The 26,142-nt window shown below is 41.9% G+C and overlaps 1 protein-coding gene across 2 annotated transcripts in view; it reads left to right on the forward strand.

The window, feature by feature from the left end:
* Positions 1-26,142, forward strand: part of KLHL29 (kelch like family member 29) — a 338,750-nt gene that overhangs the window by 165,336 nt on the left and 147,272 nt on the right. The window contains exon 3 of one of the 2 annotated variants that reach the window (XM_014956895.1): positions 22,345-22,458. The exons of the other annotated variant lie outside the window; for it this stretch is intronic. Within the exon in view, the coding sequence (XP_014812381.1) occupies positions 22,345-22,458 (114 nt within the window). The remainder of the gene's footprint in view (positions 1-22,344; positions 22,459-26,142) is intronic. 2 annotated transcript variants of the gene reach the window in all.

The following is a 26,142-nucleotide window of genomic DNA, read 5'->3' on the forward strand; positions in this document are numbered from 1 at the left end:
TAACCAGGTTTTGTGAACTTTTACTGTCCTTTCTTCTGTTTTACTGCTTACTTCTGTTTCACTTTATTCACTGGAGGTTCTGATTCTCCCCAAATTGCTGTATTGGAATCTAATTCCCTCATATTGCAGTGCTCAGAGAGTCTTTATGTTGATGAACAAAATTAGTCTTTTTAGCAAGTAATTACTTAAATTACCTTAATTATATAATAATGTAAGGTCAGCAACAAAATTACATATACTCTAGCTGAATCATTATAATGCTGATGACATTAAGTGCCAACACTAACTTCCATCCTGTCTCTCCCAAAGCCAAGGTTTTGTACAATCCCACTGCAGTTTACTCAGTGTAATTTAGTTTGAGGTGTTTATCATAGTGGAGATGGCCAAAAAGGTATTTGAGATAATTAGTTAAGTGATTTTGTAATTGCTAAAACATCTGTCGGAGTTAATTCTGGCAAGGTAGACATTTTATTGAAATAAAAATATTCTCATAATACCTTTGGCAAAATAGCTCCCTTGAAGTCGTTGAAATGGCTATGGGGAAGAATTTGGGGCATTGAATTAGTCTTTAGTTGCTCACTGCATAAACTCTCTGTCCTTCTGTCGTCTCAGCTTAGGAAGACGTTGTCAAGCTCAGTGCAGTAAGTCTTTAGCTGCTTATAATAAAACTCTTTTAGCTTCTCCAGCACTGTGGCTGTTCTGGAGAGTCGAATGGTCCTTGTGCTCACAGGGTATTTCTGTTGTGTCTCCCCTGACCTCAGATGTGCCGGTGCTGAAGCCTTTTCCCTTATAGGGCTCTAATTTTGTTTCAAAATTTTATTTTTTGTCACTTCAGACAACTGTAAGTGTACACATTGCCTTTTCAGAGTCTGTAAATGAAGCTGAACTTCTACAAATACAGGTCATATTTAGAGCATTTTTAGAATTGGTGAGGCCTCACCTCGAGTACTGTGTTCAGTTTTGGGCCCCTCACTACAGGAAAGACATTGAAGTGCTGGAGCGTGTCCAGAGGAGAGCCACCAAGCTGGTGAGGGGTCTGGAGAATAAGTCCTATGAGGAGAGGCTGAGGGAACTGGGCATGTTTAGTTTGGAGAAGAGGAGGCTGAGGGGAGACCTCATTGCCCTCTACAACTACCTGAAAGGAGGGTGTAGAGAGGTGGGAGTTGGCCTCTTCTCCCAAAGGAATGATGACAGGACCAGAGGTAATGGTATGAAGCTGCGGCAGGGGAGATTCAGATTAGATATTAGGAAGAATTACTTTACTGAAAGAGTGGTCAGGCACTGGAACAGCCTGCCCAGGGAGGTGGTGGAGTCACCATGCCTGGAGGTATTTAAGAAACGTGTAGACGTGGCTCTTCAGGGCATGCTCTAGTGCCCAAGATTATAGGTTTGTGGTGGGGTGTAGTATGTGGGGTTGTGGGTGTGGGGTTTAGTTGGTGGGTGGTGGTTTGGGGTTTGTTGTTTTTGTGGTGTTTTTTGGTTTTTTGGGGTTTTTTTATGTGGTTGGACTCGATGATCTCGGAGGTCCCTTCCAACCACTAAGATTCTGTGATTCTGTAATTGAACAGAGGCTAACATTTTGGGGAATGCCAGTGATGCTGCAATTGAGTATCTGTGGTAAAAAAAACAGTCTCGTGGTGAAAACTATGTGTAGAGATGAAAGCTGCCCCGTTGCAGTGGTTCTCCTTTAGTAAATGCAGGCTGGGTGTGTGCCATCCAGTGAAGCAGTGTTGGTGAACTGGTGCAATTGGGGACCCTGGCACCCAGAAATGCTCAGTTGTGTAAATGGTTCTTGCCTCAGTTTTGCCTGGACCCAACTGACAGTCTCCCAAACGGTTCCCAGTTGCACTGCAGAAGTTGGCACTACTTGGTTCACTGTAACAGATAAAACATTAATGTCCATGGGGTCAAAGGAAGGGCAGTTTGGTGGTGGTCATCCAGGTGAGTTCCACCACATGTAAATGGCTCTGTGATGAGTACAGGAGTAGTAACTGCCATCCAAGACATGTTTGGTATGGATGGACTGTGTTACTGATCTTAATCTTGTATTGCACCCTACTAACGAACAGCATGATGACGTGGAGTCCCCAGAAGATGCCATGGAGCTGAAAATTGAGCTCGCTGCTGTTGTGATGCACAGAAGTTTGCAGTGCAAGTGTTGAACCTGATTTATGCACAGAGTGGTAACTGGTCTGTGTTAGAGGCAAAGCAAGATGAGTGGAAAGAAAGTACTCCAATGTCCAAAAAATAGATTTGCATATATTATTTCAAAATTTTCTGTAGATATATTGTCAATATGGGCAATCAATGGAGATTGATATTAAAGATCGGGAAGAAGCAGGGCTCAGGAGCTTATCAAGCTAAGGGGAGAGGGGAGCATCCAGAGAGACAAAAGTGGTGAAGTACAGGAGGACAACGCAGCAAAAGGAGAAAGTGGATCAGAAGGTAGTTTGTATTTACGGTCATTAAGATCAAAACCAATTCATATACCTCAGTAGTTCCGAGCTGGTGTCAGCTTTCTCTGTGATCACCTTTTAGACCAGACGTGTTTAATAAGGACTGGTTACGTCAAAGGTAGCTTAAAATTATTTATGAACTTGTGCTGTAGCTGAAGTTTTCTCACCTCCATGAAAAAACAAGAGAAGTTGTAGCTCCGGGTCATTTTCTGGTACAGTTCCCAGTCAGGTTGGCCAAGGACGGAAGGATGATGAGTTCTAGGAAGGCTCAGCATCTCCAAACAGACCACGGTGAAGCCCCTTGAGTATCACATCACCACTGGCTCCCTGCTCTGAGCCAGTGCTTCCCACCCACCCCACCACGTGTCGAAAGTCCATGTCCCCAGGGGCAGCCTCAATTCAGCACGGAGGGAGGGCTCCCAAAATGGTTTAATCAGAGCATATGTCTCTTGGCACCTTTTTGAAACAAATTAGAACAGGGAACCGGTGCCCTCACACACATCCAAGTCTCCCCGCTCTCATTTCACAGCCGCTTACAGAAGTGGGATGGAAAGAGCAGAAGGATGTCAGGGCAGCTGGGTGGTTGGCTGCAGGGAGCAAGACCTGCCATAGGGCAACTTAATGTTTTGAACAGTAAGGGGGGAAAATGTATTTGATTGAATAAATGTGAAAGGCATTCAAAGAAATATCAGGGTATTTCTGCTGAATGTACTGAATGTTTTGTCTCTCTTTCTATATCACCAGCATCACTGCTGAGAAGGACACTTATGTTCCTCGGTAGCTTTCTTTAGAGGGGGTAAGAAAAAGATAGTGCACAAAAAAGGCATTGGAAATAAGAACTTTTGTTTCCTCTTTCAAAGAAAGTTAAGATTTATTTTTTTTTATATGTATGATTGATCTTATTTCAAAGTCACTTTGAAATTTTGGGGGTATGTGATGGATGAAAAGTTCCCTGGGAATGAAAAGAATTTTAAAGTTTTTAAGAAATTGAAAGAAATGTTGAACCATATTGCAACCACCAGTTTGTTTCTCAGCATTTTCATTGCTATTATTTTTATAATAGAGAAGGTTTTGTAGAGGTAAATTTTGTAGTTTATAAGAGAACTAAAACCATGTAGGAGTTTATACATCTGTGACTAAACTTTCATCTGTAGTAATGTGTGTCAAAAAAAAAAAGCATTGATATCTGGAAAGCTGAAGCATGAAGTTAAACCTGGTGCATGATAGGTTACAGCAGGCAATCGACATCACCTCCCTGTCTGTAAGAAGTCAGTTATTTGTCAGTGTTAAATAAAACAAAGACAAATAAGAAAATAGTAGGTACAGTAAGATTTTTCAACAGGTGACTGTTGTTAAGACTGTTTGGCTTCTCCTCTGTTCCTTTACATTTTCAAAGAAGACTTGGCAGTTTGCAAACACAGTACAGGCAGCACAACATTGTGTTAAATGATGAGAAGTTGGTCAGAAATGGATGCTTCGGTAGTTGCAAGTTTGTCATTGAGAAAGAAGGAATATGTGCTGTAGAGAAGGGTAGTTTTACCAAGGTTCATTTGCATCTGTAAGTAGAGATGTGTGTGCGTAAGTACACAAACAGCACAGAGAACTGAACTGTGTCTTCTCTTGAAAGGAACAGGGGAACCTCCAGTGAAACTGTGGAACATCTAAAACTCATGAAACATCAGACGAATTCGCCTAAAATGCAACTCATCTGTGAATTTTACAGCCATAAATTACCTCAGATGTAAGAGCCTGTTATGCATTTTTTCCTGCTCAGATTTCCCCCACTGCATCCACTCGGTCCTGAGCCCGCTTTCCCTAAGTGTCCCCTAGGGTAAGGACCTACCTGTTGTCAAAGGAACGGCACAGTATTGATGAAAAGCATATGGGATCTTTATGCCTCAGGGCCCACATTGCCCATGGCATAGACATCATCAAGTGACAAAGAGCTTTCACCAATTTACCTTATCCTCAAGTGATTCACTGAATTAATTTAGTTCCTGAGTGTTTCATAGTAGTTATTTCCCTTCAGCAGGCAGCAGATGGTAGTGCCTTTCTTTAGATACAAACACCAATATTTTTTGTCTCTTTATGGTGTTTTAAGGACATAGACCTCATAAGGTGTTTTGTCCTTAAAAATTAGGGAGCTCGTCAGACCCAGCCTGATCTTAATTTTTCCCCAAGAACCTCTCACACAAGGATGTATTCTTGGAGCATGGGCAGTAGAGCAGTTATCCAAGGATGGTCTGCTCTCAGGTCTCTCTGGCTTCCTTCCTCGTGGCAGAGTTTGGGGGGCTGAAGTACTACCCATGGTAGGAAAAGATTAGCCTAGGGTCCATTTAGTGATCTGGACATATATAAGTCCATGGGACCAGACAAGGAGAGACCAGTGGAAGTCACTCACTTTGACCTAAGTAAGGCTTTTAACAGCCTCCCGTAGTACTCTTGTATGCAAATTGGATCTGTATTTCCATATTGGAGATGTGTTTTGCATAGGTACACTGTGAGGTAGGTGGAACATTGACTGCACTCCTAGTCTTGAAGGGTTGTGATTCTGGCGTGAAGCCAGTGACTGGTTCCTGGGAGTTTCTAAGGGGTCAGCTCTGCAGAAAAGGACCTGAGGACAAATTGAATGTCAAGTTCTCTTGTGGCAGTGAAAGTGAAGTCTGTGCTGGCTCTTTCCATTAGGGGCAGTGTAGCCAGCAGGTCCAGCAAAGTGATGCTTCCTCTCTGTTCAGTAGTCGTTTCTAATTTTGGATAGTCCAGCACAAGAAACATATGGACATACTAGAGTGAGTTCAGTGAAAGGCCACTAAATTGTTTAGGGGGCAGAGCACATGGTGTAGGAGGAGGAGCTCAGAGAGATGGGGTTTGTTCAGCCTTAGTAAGAGAAAGCTTTCCTTGCTGTATAGAGCCACTTGTAGGGGGGTGAAGAGCAGGCAGAGCCAGACTCTTCTCAGACAGGCACAGAAGAAAGAGAAGACACAACAGACACGAGTTGCAGCAAGGGAAATTCCGATCAGACATTAAGAACAAAATGAGGTGGTCAGACATTGAAGCAGGTTGCCTAGAGAAAGTGTAGCATCTCCATCCTTGGAGATACTCCAGAATCCACTGGGCAAAGCCCCAAGCAACCTGACCTAACTTTGAAGTTGGCCCTGCTTTGAGCAGGGCGTTGGACCAAATGGCTATAGATAGCCCTTCCAACTTAAATTATACTGTGATTTTATAAACCGTGGGACAGAAATGATTTAAAAACAGGTTCGGCTCATCATTTCAACGTAACACTCTTAACACTGACTTTCTGACAATGCAGGTGCTGTTGTTTTAAAGTCTCTTCTGTGCTCCTTTTGTGTCGGGGGCCGCAGTGCCTGCAGACACCTTCGTGCAGTAAACTGTCCTGCTTTTATGGGGTTTGCAGCAGTGCAGGGGGTGGGTGTTGGGCCAAGGACAGATGGAGCAAACAGCGTGCCAGGGCAGGTTGTTAAATACCATGTCTGTAAGGCGAACTGAGTGGTTACCACCTTCTACTCACAAATGAGGTCTGAGATCTTTGTTGGGTTAAACTCACCCTCCACTGTTCACTCAATTTGGCGCAGGACAAAGGAGTCTGCGCGCGGTGGTATCCAGCCAACAGAAGGTCAGAGGAACATACTGACGGGCAAAGTATCTTTCCTGCTTTCCCTTGGATATATAAAGTTAACATTTAATTGTTGCAACTGCTTTGGCTGGAGGTCCTGATGTTGGACAATTAACTTATCAATTTCTAACCTTGTGCCTGAACTCTGAGAAGCGGATCTATACTTGGTAGAGCTGCTGCATTTCACTGAGCTTCTACTAGGGATCAGTTTGACCTGAGCTATGCTCCGCTGTTGTCTCGTGGCAAAGCTTGAAATTTCCCAAATTGTTTAGCAGTATAAATGCTGCAAGAAGAATTATAGTGGTTTCAGTGTATCCTGATTTGCTGAAGTAACATCTAACCAGGCTAAGCAATAGTTTAATCGCAAAGCCAATTATTAATGTTCTTTATTAGAGGTGCCTGAATTCACCCTGACGGGTTTCCATTCTCTTTCAAGTTGTGACTTTGTATTTGCCCCAGAAGCCTGTTGGAGAGTGGAAAGATGTGGCAAAGATTTTTAAGGGACTGTCAGAGAGTCCCTGGAGACAGACATCGGAAAGTGCTTTCATAATTATTCCATGGGGTAGATTGCGTGACATCAGTATGATTCATGCAAGGTCATCGCAATTCATCTTCGTATCTGAGTAGAAAGTGGGAATAGGATACTGAGGGGAAAAAAAAGAGTTGCTGTATGTCCAATTTTGGTATAAGGTGCAGAGTCATAAATAAACAGTTAGGTGTCATCTTGAGGAATTGGGGTGAAATAAGGTGGAAGGCACATTTAGAAAAAAACTACATTTTTAGGACATTCTCATGTTGTTTGCTACAGATTGTATGTTAAAGCTACAGTATGATGATAACCAGCACAGTAGCAAAACCATGCAATAAATAATACACAAAATATGTAATGCTTGGTACAGTTAAAATAGGCAAACGTTTATGATCTAAAATGTTGTTAATGCCCCTTCCTCTTCTAAGGGGCGTGGTGAGGGTTGCCACCTATTTCTAAATGCAGATATTTTGCAGAGTGATTTCTTTTTGCCTGCTCCCCCTCAACGTTTCTCATGCCATCTTTTATGCCTCTTGAATTACTATATTGCTTTTTGTACAAGAAATGGCATTTGAGTGTATATTTGAAATGACCAGGATTGGTATTAGAAATTAAATAAAATATTACCTTTTTTTTTTCTTTTTGTAAATTGCTCCAATAGTAGCAAATTAACAGTAAATTGATAGAGAAAGGTAAGCACAGATCCTTTAAATCATAGTGAAGTTTTTGGCATTCAAGCTAGAAGTGTCTCAATTTAACACATCATTGGTTTGTATTATTAGAAATTTCATTGGTTTGTGGAGCGTATGATGGTTATGCTCTAAAATTGAAAGTACATAGACTCAGGACTTCTCCAGCAGGCTGAGCTCTTACGCGGTTACTGAGCAGTGTGCAGCAACTGCCATGGCTTGTTAATAAGCACAGGCAAACCACCATTAAAACCCTACTTGCCACTGTATAGAAAGATTTTTAACAGTACTTATTTTCTTGTTTATAGTTCTATATCAATCACGAAATGGGAACTGAGAGACCAGTAAATGTCATTTGCCACTTTTCGAGTGGCATGAATTTATCATCTGCATTGCGTTTCATCACATTCATCTGTTTCCTTCCAAACGGGAGTAGGGGATTAGAGTGGAAATGTGTCTTGAATCATTAAAAGAAACACTGCTTAAAATAGTAACGTAAATTAAACTAGCAAAATAGTTTCAGTTAATACTTAGTCAGTGTCATCCAAACTCTTCTTTTACTCTTTTGAACTTTATTCCTTGAAAATTATCCTGCAACCCCCTCAAAATAGGGGAGACATTTTTGGTTTAATAGTAAAATATTTTTAAAAGCTTACTAAACTTTAAGAGGGTCTTTATTTGCCAACCGTTATGACTGCCTTCTCCACGGTATATTTGACGGGAACTTAGCAAGGGTTTATTATGTCTATAAAGCCCTAGCATGGTATTTATTCTTTGTCATGTGCAGGCTGTGTTAAATGTGCCTTCTGCCACAATCCTGGAGCTGGTTTTATCCCGCTGGTGGTTTTCCCCTGTCTGTGGGGAGGGTGACAGGGTGAGCTGTTTGACACCGTCTGATAATGAGCACTTCTCCACTCTTGTGTGCTGCTGTGAAGTCATTACTTGGTACTTAAGATATGGTCTTTGCCTTCTCCCTGGATGGATTGGGCTCATCTGTTGGCAGCCTTTTGCTCTTAAAGCCTAATGTTCTTCGTTATTCCTTGCTAAATAAAAAATGTTAACATGTTTGTGCTAATGTGGCGTAAGAAGCTGATGTGTCTGAAGCACAGGGTGGTTTCACTGTGCTGGCCCGTTCACAGGGCAAAGCTGAGTAGTTTCTGCTGGGGCATGTCTGATGGCACAACAGTCTGTGTAAGTAGTGCTTCTAGTGTTCTTTGGCTGGCATACATGGTCCTGCAACATGATGGGACATAGGGATGGTGTGTCACCAGGCTGGGTAATGATGGGTGTTAGTCACAGGATGGAAGAGGGTTTGCAAAACACTTGGGAAACCAAGTAGCAAAGAAGATACCAGATTCTCCTATCTGGATGCTGCCAGTACGAGTGTTGTTGGAGCAGTTAGAGAGTTGAATCCACTCTGCAGATGGCAAATTAGATATACTCATTAAATCTGTTCCGTGTGCTAAAATACCTCCACGGTTGAGGATGCTCAAATTCAGCTCCAGTGCAGACAGGCAATTCATGAAGAGGTGTAAATCCTACCGCAGTCATGGTAGGATACCTGCATCTTTGGTCAAGGACACTGATGCAGGGTATAGCTCCTTTAGCATGAAGAACATCTGAACCATCTACACTTGCATTGAGACATTCCCCTGCAAGGTCTGTTTTCTTAATAGAGCCAAAACTGGGATCTGAATGAGTTGTACTTGAAAGCAATTGCTTCTCTTCTTTTAATTAGTACTGGTTGAATACTATTAGTTGAATAATGTATTTGATGAATAATGCTGTTGCCCATCAAATAAATTATTCAATTAATCTTTTTTTGCATTACCTAAACACTTCTATAGAACGTTGCAAATATCCATTGAATAATCTATTAGAATGATGCATTGCTTTTCAAATATACTATACAACAAATAATTTTATCTAGTATTCAGCCAAGTTTTCCCTTAATTAAAATTTGCATGTATATAACAGCTGTGCCTGAAGAATCACAAAGAATTTAGGTAGTAGCAGCCATGAGGTGGAGAAAAGTGTTTCTGTTATTATGGGTGATTTATGTTTTGTAACTCCTGTGGTATTGTGTTTTAAGAGTATGTCAGGGATGCCAAGAGCTTTGAAGAATCTTTTTTTTTCCTTTTTCCTTTTTTTTTTTTTTTTTTTAATAGAGTTACTTTTAGAATGATCTCCAAATAAATAATATACATTTTAATAACAGTGATGTTCGGCCACTCTTGAAAGAGGAGCATTTTGCAGTCAGTTCATTGCACAAGGGTGGAGAATGAAGGAAGAGAAGCTGAAGAAAAGAGCCAGTTCCCCGGCAGAGATTCACAGGGCGGGCAGCATCTTCTCATCTGCACTCGCATGCAGAGAGCTCTCACTCCCAGCAAACGGCTCCAAGAGCCCAGCTCAGAAGGGCTGACTGCTCCTGGCAGGGTCCAAAATAGTGGGTGGCAGGGGACCCAGCTTCCACATCTAATATGTACACCGATAATCAGCACAGGCAGGTCAAATGCCTTGAAAAATAAAACATCAAAAGGTGGTTTGGAGAAAGCTGTCGGACAAGTATCAGGGAGTACGGGGTGATGGTTCACTATTGCCTCCTTCAGGTGTCCCCACCAAAACATGTGTGTGTGTGTGTGTACATCTATGTTGGGCCTGGAAGGAGAAAGGGAATGTGCCCCAAACCAGCTCTGGCTGTAATGGCACACGACCATGGGCTGGTCTGCTTTTCCTCTTCAGCTCTTTGCTAAGAAACGCTCACCTTTCAAAAGGGAGTCTGTTGCACACCGAAGCAGGATCTGTGTGACTAAAGAAGGGGCTTTCTGTCCCTTACACGAATGGACAGTGTCCTTCTCCCTCACACATGTTTTGCACCTTTCTCAGCCGTTTCATCCTGCCCTGTTGTGATTGGAAGAGTTTGGTCTCATTCCAGATGGGAGGGACTGGTCCAAGTCTGGTCCTGCTGCTGGAGCATGGCTGGTACCATGCGTAGGACCTCTGCAAGGTGGGTAAAGCCTGTGGCCTGGGACCCTGAGCCCCCCATCAGGGATGTTGAGCATCCAGCCTGAATCCCCTGCATCATTTCTGCCGACACTCTCCAATGCAGGTAGCAGTTCATGCTTCCAAATGTGCCCCTGCCCCATTTTTGGAGGTCACTGAGGCCTCTGAAGTCCAGCTTTCAAGAGCCTTTAGGTGCCTCTGGATTTTCAGGCTTGCAGGTCTGTGCATCCTAACTCCACCTCTCTGGACTTCAGCAGAAATCAAGTGCCCTCTGCCTCAGCACCTTTGGAAATACCCTTTGGTGCCTCCCTGTGTTCGTAAGGCTCCTGAATACCCTTGAAAATGTGTCCCTAGAAGGCATTGCCAGCTGTGCTGTTCACCATGGAAGGTTCCTCCCACAGGTGCTCTGGAGGTGACCATCCTGGGGAGGGACAGGAGTGACGGGAGGCTTTAGCTGTGCAAGAGCAGAACTGCAGTGCACGGGGCTGCCTCTTGGGTCGTTTTCGCTAAAATTCACTTAAATAAAGAATGAAAAGCCAGTCTTGTTTTCATTTAGGAGGGGAAGCAAGTCTTTTAATCTTGCAATTACATTTCTCTTTAGCTGCCAGTTAGTAGAATTAAAGAATAATTTAGAGGTTCAGAGGATCTTCATGAAGTATGAAATAACCCAGTCACCGCTGCGTTTGGGGACCTCAAAGACAGTCGAGGAACCTGGATTGAGGCCATAGAGGTCATCTGGTTTTGTCTCACCAAAATCGGGTGGGTTTTGATGTCTAGTTACTTCGTCAAGAACACTTTCGAAAGGGGAAAAAGAAAAAAGCCATTTATTCAGGAATTTAAGTCCTGGGCTTTATTGCAAACCCTTGGGAATAGTTTTACAACGCTCACCATCCCTCTTGTTTAGAGTGTCTGTCTCAAAACGATGTAGGCTCTTGATCTGGCCAACTTGGCTGTATCTTTTTATTAAAGTTGTACTTCCTATGATGGTGGATTTAATTTAATGCGAACCAAGTTGTGTCTAGGTGACATGATCTGACTGTGTTATGCAGACTCCTACATTATGACATTCCTCTCACACTAACTAAAAGCTTTGTTGCAACGTATTAATATAGAAAAGGTTATTTGTTTTGCTAGTAATAAAGGCCGTATATTTGCTGTTTAGAACTAGTAATAAGGTTGACTTTTACACAACCTTGGGGAGAAAGTTACGTTATTTATTTATTTATTTTTGAAGAGTTAAAAATTAAAAATGCATCTTGTGTATGTTCAGATGAGACGAGAGCGAAGGAGAGTACATACAAATTCCATCAAATACAATTAGCATAATCAGAGGCTGGATGAGAGCCACAAATGATTGCACAAGGGAAAAAAAAAAGTAGTTCCTGGGCTCTTGGTACATCGCCTGAAGCTGAGTGGGACACGAAGCAGCAGGAACTATTTTTACCCAAGGGCAATTTTTACTGATACTGCCCTTGTACGCAGCTCTTATTTTATTATTTTTATGGATTCTTTTTCTGTCCTAAATTTGTATACTGAATTATCCATGAGGATAAATGTCAGAATGGATTAAGATTAAATTAGGAACTAGATACTCCAAAACAAAAAATCTCTCTCCTTCCTGCGCTTTCCCTTTTCTTTAGTTTAGTTTAGGTTTTGGGGAGCAGTATTTTTTGGCTTTTTTCCTTTTAGATGCACCGCGCTGCAGCTATATAGCCTGTATTATTTTCTTTTGAATCTTTTTACATTAAATTTTCTGCACAGATAATTTAACTTCCAGTATCCCATCTTCTTTGGTTTAGGTCATCATTCTCTTCATAGAGTTCCCGAATTTCTTTCTTCTGCTTGTAATATAGCTGGATGATGTTCTTTGTCATAGATTTTTTTTTTTTTCCCTTTTCCGCTCTGGTTCTGCTGCAGTGCACACGGGGGCATAGTCAGAGAGTTTACAATGGCTCCTGCCTTCCAGAGAGTGATGAGTAATTTAGACCACTTGTTATCCAGGGCTGCCAGACTCCAGCTTCTCACAGAGCCGACAGAGAGAAGTAGGCATGACACCTAAATTAGGTACCTGTATTACATCGTTTAACTGCTGCCCCTGGATCTTACCAAGTTAGTTATAATAACCCTATTGATGTTAGTAGGTAAAAACTCAGCGTTTAAAAATTCCTCTCATGTTGTACACAGAGCCTTTGCTTATCTGTGAGACAGTCTTTTCCCTGCCTGCTTCTTTCTTCCCCAACTGGTGCTTTTTTTTTGTGTCACATTGTGTCTCATCTCGCATTTTCTCTCTTCTGCTCCCCTCCTTTCTGCTCCATCTGACACATGCAAATGCTCCCAAATACATCCATGCACTCATACTTTATTAGTCTTATATGCATACTTTTCTTGTCCTTTTTTTTTTTTTTTTTTTTGCTGGGCTTGTTTTGTTTGGCATTCTTTTTACATTTTAAAACAAAATATGCTTAACGGTGTCTATTTAAAATTGCAGTTGTTTAAACACTCCAAACAGTCCCTTTGGGAAGGGGGAGGAGCGCAGGGAAAGCGGACGAAGGCGGCTGACGAGGACTTGTATTTAGCAAATCTTCCTTTGCCCACAAAACCATGTTTACAGGATTTATTTGACCAGTTTCTGGCTCTGAGCAGCTTCCAACAGCTGCTTAGTCTTTAAAAATTAAAAAAAAAAAAAAAAATTAAAAAAATTTTAAAAACTAGTGTTTCCTCTCTCTTTGGGCATTCAGAAATCTCTCCCAAAATAATGCAAGCCGGGATTTTCAACATGTTTTTGAGAAGCAAGATTGCAAACGCACACAGCTGGAAATAGGAGTTCCTTCCCATCAGGGAAACTTCTGTTTTCTGAATACAGAGAGGATTTGGGGAGGTTTCTAAAGTGTTTTAGTTACACCATTCTCTCCCTCTGGTACTCTTACAGTCGGGCTAATGCTACTAACGCCCCTGGGCTTCCAGCTCGAGGTGAGACACTGTGCTGGGCATGTGACAGCTTCTCCAGACATGGAAATGTCACGAGTTTAAAACCTCCCATTTTATGCCCTGTACAGCTGTAAACAGGAGTTTTATTCCACTGAGAAAGGCAGATTTTTAGTTTGCCTGTGGAGTTAGCTCTCTCAGCTAGATCTGAAAGGGCTTGAACTCCCTGAAGCTGGGTATTGAAAAGCTGTAGACAGTCACATTTTATAGATATTTTACTTTTATTAGTGAAATTACAAAAAATACAAACTGGGACCTACCTAGCTCAACCTTTGGTAAATAATTTAAATGTACAAATTTACTCATGAAAGAGAAGGAAATTAAAAGATGTCTCAAGACGACTAGTTCCAGAGGCAGATAAATCATTTTTTAAATAACAGCAACAACAATATCTTACACTTTTCACCTCTTTGCAGATCACAAAGCTGTTTGGGTAGTAACTGCTGTGTACAATATGTCCAGGCAAAGCTGTTTCCACTGCTAAAGTGTGTTGGGTTTGGTGCTGAATGTGGCCGTGATGCTGTGCAGCGACATGGGACTGGATGAGAGGGCTCCTACATCTCCTGGAAGCAGCAGGGGAATATTAGGAAGGCAAAAATGTAATTACTGGAGTTGAAATTGAGCCAAGGCAATGGGACTGACAATACGTTCTTGGAAAATGTGCTCTTTGATCGTAAATATCCATGAAGCAAGCTTGCCAACGGCATTGATTCTGGCAGTGGATTATCACTGACAGCCAGGATCTGCTGCCCTCCTGCTTTAAGCGGCGCCCTAATAGGTTTTCAGACAAGCAAGTAGGGTAGTAGGTAGAGAACAACTCTCCGGGACATGTTCATCGCATCACAGGTTCCCTGAAGTGTTGGGTTGACCACATGAGAAGTATTGTGCAGGCCATCGGTGCCAGGGCAGCGCATCCTATGTGTTTGGGACATGCTGGACCTCCACAGACCAGCTGCAGGTGCCCTGTGTGGTGTCCAAGCTGGTGGCGTTGGCAGCTTGGTGCCAGTTCCCATCCACAGGCTGAGGCTGGTCTTGCTCAGCCCCGCTTCCATCGGGAGCTTTGACCAAAATGAAGCATGAGCAAAGTCTGACCTTCATGATGGCTTTTTGCCTTCAAAATCTGCACCTGGGAGACAGTTGCTGGCTTCAGCAAATGTGAGACCTGGGTTCCAGTAGCAGGTGCATTAGGTAATGGTGCTCACAAGCTGATGGTACTCTTATTCTTAAATGAAGCTGAGTAGACCTATGAGGAGGGTGTTGGTTAAAATAATGAGATAGAATTCGAGAAAGTGCAGAATAATACCTGCACATCATCCAAATGATCTTTGTCTTTGTGTGCGAAATGCATTGAGATTGTGCCCTCATCCTCATCTGACAATTCCAAGTCCTACTGTAATACAAATAATAACCAGATATTTAGGAGAGATTAGAATTTACTTTTGGATCCATTAGCATTTCTGTTAAATCTGACAAATGATTTAGAGAATCTATATGAATACAAAGTGCCTGTTCATCATATTTTGTGACAGCTGGGTGAATACTTGACATCTTTGTGCTCTTAAAAGAACATATGCAAAGACTCAATTTAATTTGTAGGGTTGAGGGAATTTATTTGCCTAATTTTGAGCCCACTAGCACATGATGGATTTGAAAGTTCAGTTCTAACAGGAGTATAATTGGGTTCTCATTTCACTTAGGCGAGAATGTGATAGAAAGGGTGAGGAGAGAGATAGAGACATGGGGAAAATAAAGTAAGAAAATGAAACTGAGAATACTCAAGAAAAAAATTGCAATGAGACTGAAAAAAAAATGTAGCAAGGCAGAGCATGAGAAAAAGCCTGCACGTACAAATAGGATACCCTTTAAGGGGACAGAAGAGAAAAAATAATGCATTCTTAATCATGTTGCCAAATGTCTTTTGAGTGGAAAGAGCTGGTGCTTTAAAATAGACTCACCGGGGTAGCTGGAAACAAAGAGAAGATATGAATTCTTTAAGTTGTAGGAGGGGAGAGAGGAATGTTTCTCTAAATACTTTCTCAAGCTGAGTAAGTAAAGCAGCTCATCAAATGTCCAAGTCCTACAAGGAGAATCCTTCACTATCAATACCTGTGGTGCAACCAGTGAGCTGCAAGGGTAGGACACATGGCCGTGGCCATACAAACCAGATCCTGTGGGTGAACCTCCAGCTCGTGGACCATCAAAAGTTAGTCTGATGTCTCCAGGGGTTTCATTTGCGACAAAGACCAACCCACACTCTGGAGGCCGGCTATTGATTGCCAAAATACTGAGCTTGGTCTGTTCCCTGCATGCGTGGAAAGTCCTGTGGGGATCACAAGTGACTAAATCCTGTCAGGTGACAGATGCCTGCTCACAGGATGGACATGGTGTTTGCTCACAGTTCGTGGGCAATGTATACGTAGAATGTGAAGTGGTGCTGTACTGAGTGATAGGGAAGGACTCTTTCCACACACTCCTGAGTGCTTCTGTAGGAGACACAAGATGGGTGGGGAGAGTTGGTTTGGATCTGACCTGTTCACGTGTGCTTTGGAAAGCTGAGAAAACCCCTCTGCTTTAGCCCCTCGTGTGCAGTGTGAGTGGTGGCTGTGTAGCTTTCCTCTGCCTTGTGTTACTGAGGACCAGTGCCACGCGAGTGTCACATCCACAGTGTAGCAGGTGGGGCCAGGATTCACAAGCAGGACTGCCTGCCAGCATCCAAAAGCAGCGTTATTAAAAGTCCTTAGGGAATACTTATCCTCATCCCTCAAGTTTATCTTTTAAATGATTCTCTGAGTGGAAAAAAAAGGCAGGAATTGAGTTTGGTTTCACTCCAACTCTCATCATTTACTTTCTCCTATTTGCTTCCAAATGACCCGGCCTCTGATGTCCCCAGCTTTTCTTTTGCCCAGCTTTGGCCACAAAGAGTCCCTTTGCAGCTGGTTACTAATGGGTCCAGCTGAACCAGGGTGAGCTGAAGGCATTTGAAGGTACATCTCTGTTGAGTGCTGTAGGACCTCGTTGGCTGCTCAAGGTTTAGGTCAGTACATGGCAAATGAAAGTACTTTTCCTGTGATACTTGTATTTACTTTGATTTTTAGGTAAGAACTACATTTCCAGCTGTATCGCTGGCAACTTTTCATTAACACTCCTTGTTGAACAGTAGCTTTTTCATCTCTGTGCTTTGCTAACATTGTAGAATTAAATGGGTTTTTCTGTCTTTTTGATTGTATCCTGATATTCTGTCACCTTTTGATCTCTGTGTTGTGCACATAGACTGTAAACTCCTTCAGGTGCAGACTGCTGGGGGGAGGGTGTTTGGGGGTGTGTTTTTTCCGTAGAAAGTGCCTTCTATGACAGAGCCTCAGGTACTGTGGGACTGTGAAATAACAGCATGAGTATTTGTGGTAGCAAAAGTGTCTTACAAGTAGTAAGAATAAGAATCAGAAAATAAGAATTTCCACATTACCCTTATGATACCCAGGAAAAATAATTTCATTTGAAGTTTATTGAGAGCTCTAGGAAGAGCTGGAAATGGCAACCTACAGACACAGCAAATGGCCCCAAGTACTGATACATTTCTGACTTTATACAGCAACTTCTGCTTAATCCGATCACTGGTTAATTTAATCCTGTTTCATTTGATTGGATCCCCTGGAACCAAATCATTTGTATTGTGTTTTAGCCTGGTATTTCTGATCATTGTCTTTGTTAATTTGATCAGGATTGATTGAACCAGTCATTGAAAATAAATCACATAATTAATCAAATGCAGCATTAGAAAAGCAGATCCTCAGCTAGTCTGTTAGCTTTTACCTCTTCTTTTTCTTCCTCAGCACATTGAGTTTGGACTTCCTTTAGAAAGAAGCTGAGATGAACATTTTAACAGCATCACCTTTTCAGTAGTACAAGGGGAGATAGATATATATGTGTGTGTATGTGTATATATGCTTATTTAATTGTTTATATTGAATAGAATAGAATAGAATAGAATAGAATAGAATAGAATAGAATAGGAACAGTTCAGCTGGAAGGGACCTTCAACGATCATTTAGTCCAACTTCATATCTCTTCTCAAAGCACCTTAATCTCACAAACTCTGCGACCCTTTCCAAGGCAGGGGTGTTGGGTAGGTGTTGGGTGGAGGGTCTTGCTTAATCACTCAACTTTTTTAATTACTCAAGGATTTTAAGGGAATCGGCACATTCTCTATGTTTGAATTTAGCACAGGACCATCCATAAATGTAAAAAACAAGATAAGGCTCTGGGCTTTGTTGTAATAAGGTCTGGGTAGTCTGGGGTACAGTCTGTCCTTGTCTGAAGCTAACGGTTACTCCAAAAACTGTGCTATGGGTGGGAAAGGAGATTTCGGATTTGCAGCAAAGATTATTTTGATTTTCACCTGTTGGGTGGAAAGGAAAGTATTCCATTTTTAGTTTTTTTCTAAGGTAGATGTTTGGTCCTGTTTTGACTCTTCTCTCACTCTGATCAATACTTGTGGCCAAAGTTGGCCATTTTGATCTGCGCTGTTAGATATTTATAGATTTGTGTTCTAATTGAAGCTTTATTACGGCAAACCAAGGCTCTGTTTGACTTCAGGAGTTGATGATTGAACAGAGAGCAGTGAAAACTCTCTTTGCCTCTCCTGGAAGCCACAGCCAGTTCAGCAGGGGACACGCTGCCTCTTAAGGGGTATTATCTGCGTAGACCCGTGGCTGGTCTCCCTGGCAGTTCATCCTGGGGGTTACGAGAGCACTGTCTGCCCTACACCCATCCCAGCAGAAATAGTAGCTTCTGATGGACCATGACCTGCAACAGCGGAGGAGGAGAATTAGGAAGATCAGCTCACAACTTGCTGTTGTAGGTGAGGTAGCCCTGCCAAAGGTCATTTAATTTTAGCTTGCCTTTCCCTACAAGGCTTACAGAACAAACCTGTGCTATTTAGGGCTCACTATAACCCCCCTCTCTCTCTCTCTCTCTCTCTTTCCCTGTCACCCTGGAGTTTCTTGAGTGGGAAATTAGTTCTAGCGCTATTTAGGGCTCACTATAACCCCTCTCTCTCTCTCTTTCCCTGTCACCCTGGAGTTTCTTGAGTGGGAAATTAGTTCTAGAGGTGGTTTACTTTGTGTTAACTTCCCGGGAGCAAAGAGAGTAGGAGGTTTTAAGTTTTCAGTAGCATAAATTTTCTTTAAAAGATACATAACAGAGGATTTTCAAAAGCACTAGGTCTCTCGCTGAATTCCCCACCCTTGCTGGGTTTCCTTTTCTTAATTAGTCCAATGTGCCAAACTGGACAACTAGAAGAACTTATTCTTAAAGGAATAAGAAAGAAAGGAACATAAAGCAATTTGTTGTTAGAGGAAATGTAAGTAGAGCTTAATCTTAACAGTCCTCGTTTATCCTTGGATGATGAGGGAACTATTCAGCATTGCAAGTAGAGTAGCAACAGAGTAATACTGAAGGATCATCTGATTCACACCCCAAAAATGAAAGTGAGGAAAAAATGGGTGGCAATGTAGCACAATTTTGGCAAGCCTACTAGTAATGCTAGCCACAGCTATACCATTATCTGTTTTACTTTAAATTGTGTGGCTGTGGACAGCAAAGTATGTCTAATAGCCATTTGCTAGATTTATAGCTTGGTATGCGATGTGTTTGCCATAAATCTTTTAGAAGGATGGTGGTGGAGGCAGCTGAAGCGTTCATGCTAGTCCAGGAATCAGTTCTTTCGAAAGGAAACAGGAGAACTGGGCAGCTTCCTACCGGTGGGGTGGAGATACAGAAACAAAATGAGCAGGAATGCTTTGATGTAAAACCTACAGAGCGGAAAAATTGGAGAAAACGGGGGCCATGTTTCCAGAAAAACCATGTATTAGGACTCTGTTGTAAATCAAATTAAATGACTGCCCAACTGCCTGATCCTGCACTGAACTTCTCGTGTTATTAAAGCTATGAATCTGAACGGAAGCGGGGTTGCATCTTGAGACCTCATTCCCAAAAAGGATCTGCCAGTCACGTCTGGTCGGAACAGCTTGGTGAATGTTTAGCTTCTTTTAAGAACCAACTGGGAGATTGATGGGTTCGAGCTGTTTTTGCACAGACTTGTTTGAGTCTTAAAATGCATTTTCATCTGTCTGCACAGAAAAAAAAGAGAGTTTCTTGAGTGGGAAATTAGTTCTAGAGGTGGTTTACTTTGTGTTAACTTCCCGGGAGCAAAGAGAGTAGGAGGTTTTAAGTTTTCAGTAGCATAATTTTTCTTTAAAAGATACATAACAGAGGATTTTCAAAAGCACTAGGTCTCTCGCTGAATTCCCCACCCTTGCTGGGTTTCCTTTTCTTAATTAGTCCAATGTGCCAAACTGGACAACTAGAAGAACTTGTTCTTAAAGGAATAAGAAAGAAAGGAACATAAAGCAATTTGTTGTTAGAGGAAATGTAAGTAGAGCTTAATCTTAACAGTCCTCGTTTATCCTTGGATGATGAGGGAACTATTTAGCATTGCAAGTAGAGTAGCAACAGAGTAATACTGAAGGATCATCTGATTCACACCCCAAAAATGAAAGTGAGGAAAAAATGGGTGGCAATGTAGCACAATTTTGGCAAGCCTACTAGTAATGCTAGCCACAGCTATACCATTATCTGTTTTACTTTAAATTGTGTGGCTGTGGACAGCAAAGTATGTCTAATAGCCATTTGCTAGATTTATAGCTTGGTATGCGATGTGTTTGCCATAAATCTTTTAGAAGGATGGTGGTGGAGGCAGCTGAAGCGTTCATGCTAGTCCAGGAATCAGTTCTTTCGAAAGGAAACAGGAGAACTGGGCAGCTTCCTACCGGTGGGGTGGAGATACAGAAACAAAATGAGCAGGAATGCTTTGATGTAAAACCTACAGAGCGGAAAAATTGGAGAAAACGGGGGCCATGTTTCCAGAAAAACCATGTATTAGGACTCTGTTGTAAATCAAATTAAATGACTGCCCAACTGCCTGATCCTGCACTGAACTTCTCGTGTTATTAAAGCTATGAATCTGAACGGAAGCGGGGTTGCATCTTGAGACCTCATTCCCAAAAAGGATCTGCCAGTCACGTCTGGTCGGAACAGCTTGGTGAATGTTTAGCTTCTTTTAAGAACCAACTGGGAGATTGATGGGTTCGAGCTGTTTTTGCACAGACTTGTTTGAGTCTTAAAATGCATTTTCATCTGTCTGCACAGAAAAAAAAGATTTTAATAAGAACCATTGAGATACGTGATTTTGGATTAAAAGGGAATGCAATATATTATTTTAGTAGATTTTACTGTGGAATACATTCGTGTTTCTCCTGCACAACCCAAATTTTTAACAAGACAGGAGCAATTACAGGAATAGCCAGATTTTAGATGTTATCTTCTGTGTAGGAAAAGGAATGGGTTATTAAAGTGTATAGCCTTTTTGAGAGATGCAGCACTCTAATCTTGTTTTTCACATCTTTATTTTAGTGACTGCATAACTTACCTTCATAAGATGCTCTTAATTGAACATTTCAATAGAATTTGAATAAAGTCTAATATATCTGGGATTCCTCCTCCACTCCTTTAAAATACGATGTGAAATTTATTAGTCTTAATGTACATATCCCAGAGCTAATTGTTTTATCTTGTAAATCAGTTTCTCCTCATCTTTTATACGGCTTTTGCTTTCAGATTTAAAGAATAAATAAATTCTTGATTGAAAAGACTTTGTTGTTTTGCAGTGGAAAAAGGGGGGGCAGCTTTATAAATGCAAAAGGATTTTTAGTTCTTTTTTAATTATTTACAAACGCCGAGTTAAAGGACAGTGGAGTTTAAATTATGCATTAAATTAGCATCTTACTGATGGAAGACTCTCAAAGAAAGTTGAAATTTTTAAATTGCTATGAGCTGAATTCAGCCACAATTTAATAGCTTGATTGATGTTGATGAACTTAAGGCAGTGATAAATCTGGACCTATAGGCTTATTTTTCTTTTCGCTGTGAAAGGTAAGCATGCTGTTTCTACAGTACTGACTGTCCTTTTGTTTGAGGGTTGACCGAGTATACTTTGATCCTTTTTTTAGAAAAAGAATTCTCTGTTCTCCCTTAAAGAAAGCTTCCTAAGACCTGGATCAGATTATGGAAACTAAAGTGAGCACACAAAAGTGCTTCTTAGAAAGTGAAATTTATGTGCAAACTAAATGTGCCCTTGATGATAGCCTTATTGATCAAGCCAAGTTAATAAATCAGTAATATCATGCAGCACTGTTCAACACTCACGGGCTTATCTTGGTTCTCTTTTTTTCTTTTTTTTTTCTTTTTTTTTTTATGTGCCTGCTGTGTAGGCAGAGAACATGCACTTTCCTGCCACGGGGCGTGTACTGCAATCGAAATACTGAATTCAGAGGGCTTGAATGTAAAATGTCGGCATCCAATACGACAAAAAGGCAACTTTTCTAGAAGTAATTTAATAGTGGGATCGGAGCCTAAAGTGACACAGCTTTTACTTTACAAGTATTCCTCTCTTTAATGCTTTAGGCCCTGATCCAGAATGAAATTCAGAGTACTGTTTGGATAATTAAAAAATCGGGGACAAAAATGCCATATGAAGAAACTCCTGACCCTATCAATGGCCAGCATTTGCATTCAAGATAACTGTTTAGTTTCAGGCTGTCTGCCGTTAGGTCATTCTTGAGTAGCTTTGCCAGTACACAAGGGTTACATCCTTTGTACGCCCTTGGGATTCTGGTCTGACAAGCACTTATTCCATTATTACCCGTATTTCCTTTTGCCCTCTGACAAAAAGCACTTATGATGAGCTGGATTTGTCTGCCTCTTACCAGGGGATGCCTGCAGGATCTCTGAGAGCCCTCTTGCGTTGCGTGGTGCATGTTCTCTGCTGTACGTGCTGCCGCCTTGTTCCTGATGTTGCGGGTTTTCCTCCGTCGTGAGATGGTTTTGCGTTCGTAGCTTTGCTCTGATGTGGGGTTGATCTGCATGCCGACCCTCGTAGCGGAGGAGGTTCTGCTCAGGCTAAAGTGGGGCTTCTGTGCTCGAACCCAGTGTCGTGCGCTGATGTCCCTGGTGTCCTGGAGCAGCAAGTGTCGCAGCCGGGACCTCGGTTCGATACCTCAGCTCCGTTCCCTGATGTTCTCGCTGAGAAATGAAGGCAGCTGGGTGAGTACCTGAGCCTCTGCTGGTGAAATTTGCCAAGACGGAATACAAAGTGCCATTTATGAAGTTTTCTTATCATTCCATGGTCCCACATTCATTCCCACCTAATGCTGAGCACCTGACTGGAGAGTGATGGTTGTCCTGGACAGTGCAGCCACCAGAAAGAAATAGATATCACCTACAGTCAATTCGCAACCTTCTTCTATCCCATCTTTCTCTCCCCCTTTTCCATAACCTCATTCCTCCTTTTGCATCCCCAGACCTGCAGCCAGTGTGGACAGGGAGCCTTAGAAAGGGTTAATGAGACAGTAGCAGTTGACCCATTCCCAGTATGGAGTTTTCTACCATTGCATTGTTTGAGCTTGGGAATTTGGCTGACTCTATTTGGGAGGGTGACCAAGGCACAAACGTGGATGAGATGGGAAAGAGGCTCACTCCAGGAAAGGTGGGGTGATGGTGGTGGTGGGAAGAAAGCTGGACGTGCTTATACATCTGCCTTCTTAGCAGCTCACAGACTAGGTGGCGAGAAGCTCGGCGCTGGGATCGGGGCTGGGTAATGGCTGTTGTGCTGTGCCTGTCTGGGACGTGGGCCCTGCTGCACTCATGGATTTCTCCAAGCCAGCGTCGTTAATCTCAAGGTGGGGGTGTCTTTAAATCCTCTGAAAAACATGAATGGATGCAGACTGTACCCCGCTGCTAAGCCATGTGTCTCGCCTGGAGGCTATACCTTAGCGCTCCAGAGCTCCAACTGGCTGGTGGCTCATCAGTGGATGGTGTTTAAGATGCCAGTATTGAATTATTCTCTCCACCCCAGAAGGAACTAAGACTTCTTCTGTCTTTTATGCAGAGGAGCAACATTTTTCCTATGAGTTAACTATATTATTCTCTTTCTCGCTGCTCCCACATCAGCTTTGGAAAGAGAAAAACAACGCTGTGTCATCGCAGAATTGCCTGGTGATGGGAACTGTAAGGTAGATGAGTACTTCTCTCCACCCATGAGCAAGTTGTTGAATGAGGTTTTACTGCAGGACAGCTTGTTCCGTTCCTCCTGCCTGCTGGCCTGTCCGTATCTCTTAGGTTTTTCATACATTACAGTACCAGCCCTCTCTTAAAACAACAGTTTCATTTCTGTAGCCCAGCCCAACAGCCGGTGCTAAGGAGATATTGCTGTCATCATTGCATCTTTAAAAGCTCTGCATATATCCTTAAGAGCTTCTTTGGCCATGGACTAGACTCAGATATACGCCTGGGATCCTGTCCAACACGGTATAGGAGTTTACCCCAGATGAAGATCTATCCCTTTTGTGGTTCAGATTTTGCCCGTGTGCCTCTTGCACACAAATAATACCTGTTCCATGCAATATTTAGCAGCGTGAACTACAAATTAGACCATAAAGTCTTTGGTGCAAAGACCACTGAGCTTTTTAGAGCACCAGACACGTTCAGGCTTAAAACCCGACCAGGGCCACCAGTCATTACTTGTTAGAGCAAAGCGTAGCTAACAGCTTTAAAAGGAATTCCCTCATTAAATTGAAGTTGCTTTTACCCATGACAGGCCATAAAACCTGAGTCCGTGGGAGGGAATGTTTGCCTCTATGCATGTGTGTGTCTTAGCCTTTTTATTTTCAATGGGGAGAGAAAATAGAGTGGGTTGCATATTGGATACATTATCTTAGTATTAAGCTGCCATTCCCAATCTCTTTTGGATAATTGGAACAGAGAATCGCTACTTCTCATCCATCACTTTAAATGAAGGCCTTAGTAAAATAATTTTGGTGGCTGGGAACCGCAAATAGGATCCCTCTATCCAGATTAGCTCTTTTTTGCTCATGAAACTGTTTGAATAGGTCTTAGCACTCTGAGCCGGAGCAGGATGTATGTCGGCAGTTTTACAAGCCTTTGGGGAAATTGCTCAAATGTGTTTATAAGGACCTCCCAGGAAGTGATTGGTGGTGGTGAGCCTGGGGAAAAATTGCATTGGGATTTTTGTTGTTGGGTTTTTGTTGTTGTTGGGTTGGGTTTTTTTTAATTCCACTAACATACTCTATAATGCTGGTAGTCGTGCAGTGTTTCCATTGATGTAAAAAGGTCTTGCTTTAGCAAGTTTAGGTCTTATTTCATCAAAGATTTGTAAAACTTTGGACTTAAAGTCTGACTTAGTTGTGGCTATGCCTCCTGGACACCTAATAGTAACCATGTGAACTGGTGCAGCGTAGACCAAATCTCTAATTCCCAATCTTTAGCACCAGCTGATTGCTGTGAACTCGCGAACTTTCTTGTGGATATTCTGAAAAGCCCCACGAATCTGAAGGTTTTTAATGTTTTAATTTAATAAGGTTCAGTGGACCAGCTGTACACCAATTACTGTTGCCTATGGGCCATGGTTTATGACTATTTGAGCTACAAAAAATTGACAACCTGGCAACTTGTCTGTGTTAGTCTCATATAGTTCTGAAATTGTTCCATCTTGCTCCCTTCTGCCTGTACATCTGTATTGCAGTTAATTTCCTTAAAGCTGGGAGATTGCTCACTGCTGGAGTTCAGAGGGGCAGGCACGGGGTGAAATGCAAGCTTCAACTGAAAATTTTATTTGCTCTGCATGGTTATTTCAAGCAAAAGAGGAAAAAAAACCCTCAGATTTGGATTTGGGGTACTCTTTTCATGACAAAGAGCACAGATTGAACATTTTAGGGGTGCTACAAAGATGCTGGTGATTGCTTTAGTAATCTTTTTAGTCTGCCATGAATTTCAGGCAATTAAATAGCCAATGCTGCTGTTGACTAGCCAGGCTTCGACAGACCTTTCAGAAACCTTTTTGTCTTTTCATGTAAATAGACATTTGGCAGTATTTTAAAATGTATACCCAGTAGATTTTGTAATGCATTTCCTTTTTTCATGTGTTTCGTGTTTAATTCAAACAAGCATCTGACATGAAAGCTAAAGATAAAAGTCTAACATAGTACAATTAGTTTCTGTGAAGTCTGCAGATCACTAATGGAACACATCTCTTCCCCCTGCACAAGTAGCATAATACAGGCCATTTTTTGGTCATTTGTGTTGTACATTAAAAGCATCAAATAGAGTGCTGTCATGTGCCTGAGCGCATGGACAGAAAGTTCCTTTGTTTGATAACGTTGGAATTAATTTTGCTTTCCAGATACGCTCATCGGTAATTGCTGCAATTGGATCAGAGACATGTAACACTTGTAAAGTAAGCCTTCATGTATTAAAAAAAATAATACAGAAATTAGATCAGAGACCAGAAGTATACCTAGAAAAAAAAGAAGTTCAGTAAGCTGTTTTCCTGTTTCTACCACCATTATTGTCGAAACGGTGTTTCAGGGATGTGTGCTGTGATTTCATACCAACTAATCTCTAGCTCTTTCAGATCAAATAAATACAAACTCAGGAGTGCAGTTTGAAAGAATGTGCTGGACTTGTGCTTTTAAATCCACTGAGCCTCTAAGAAGCGGGGTTGGTGAGCATGTTTAGTGAAAAAAAAATTGGAAAAAACTAGCATTTTGTGGAATCAGAGGAGAAGTATTTATTGAGAGCAAACCTGCAAACCTCCTTCCTCATTATTAATGCTCAAAGGATGGAATTTAGACCCAGATTTGAGTTCTAACTCCACCAGTTTCAAATGTGTCTGATCTGGTGCTCTAGTATTTTTGGAGAGAAGGCTTTCAG

Source organism: Calidris pugnax, unplaced genomic scaffold, assembly GCF_001431845.1.
Source record: "Calidris pugnax isolate Ruff unplaced genomic scaffold, ASM143184v1 scaffold171, whole genome shotgun sequence".
Classification (NCBI taxonomy): domain Eukaryota; kingdom Metazoa; phylum Chordata; class Aves; order Charadriiformes; family Scolopacidae; genus Calidris; species Calidris pugnax.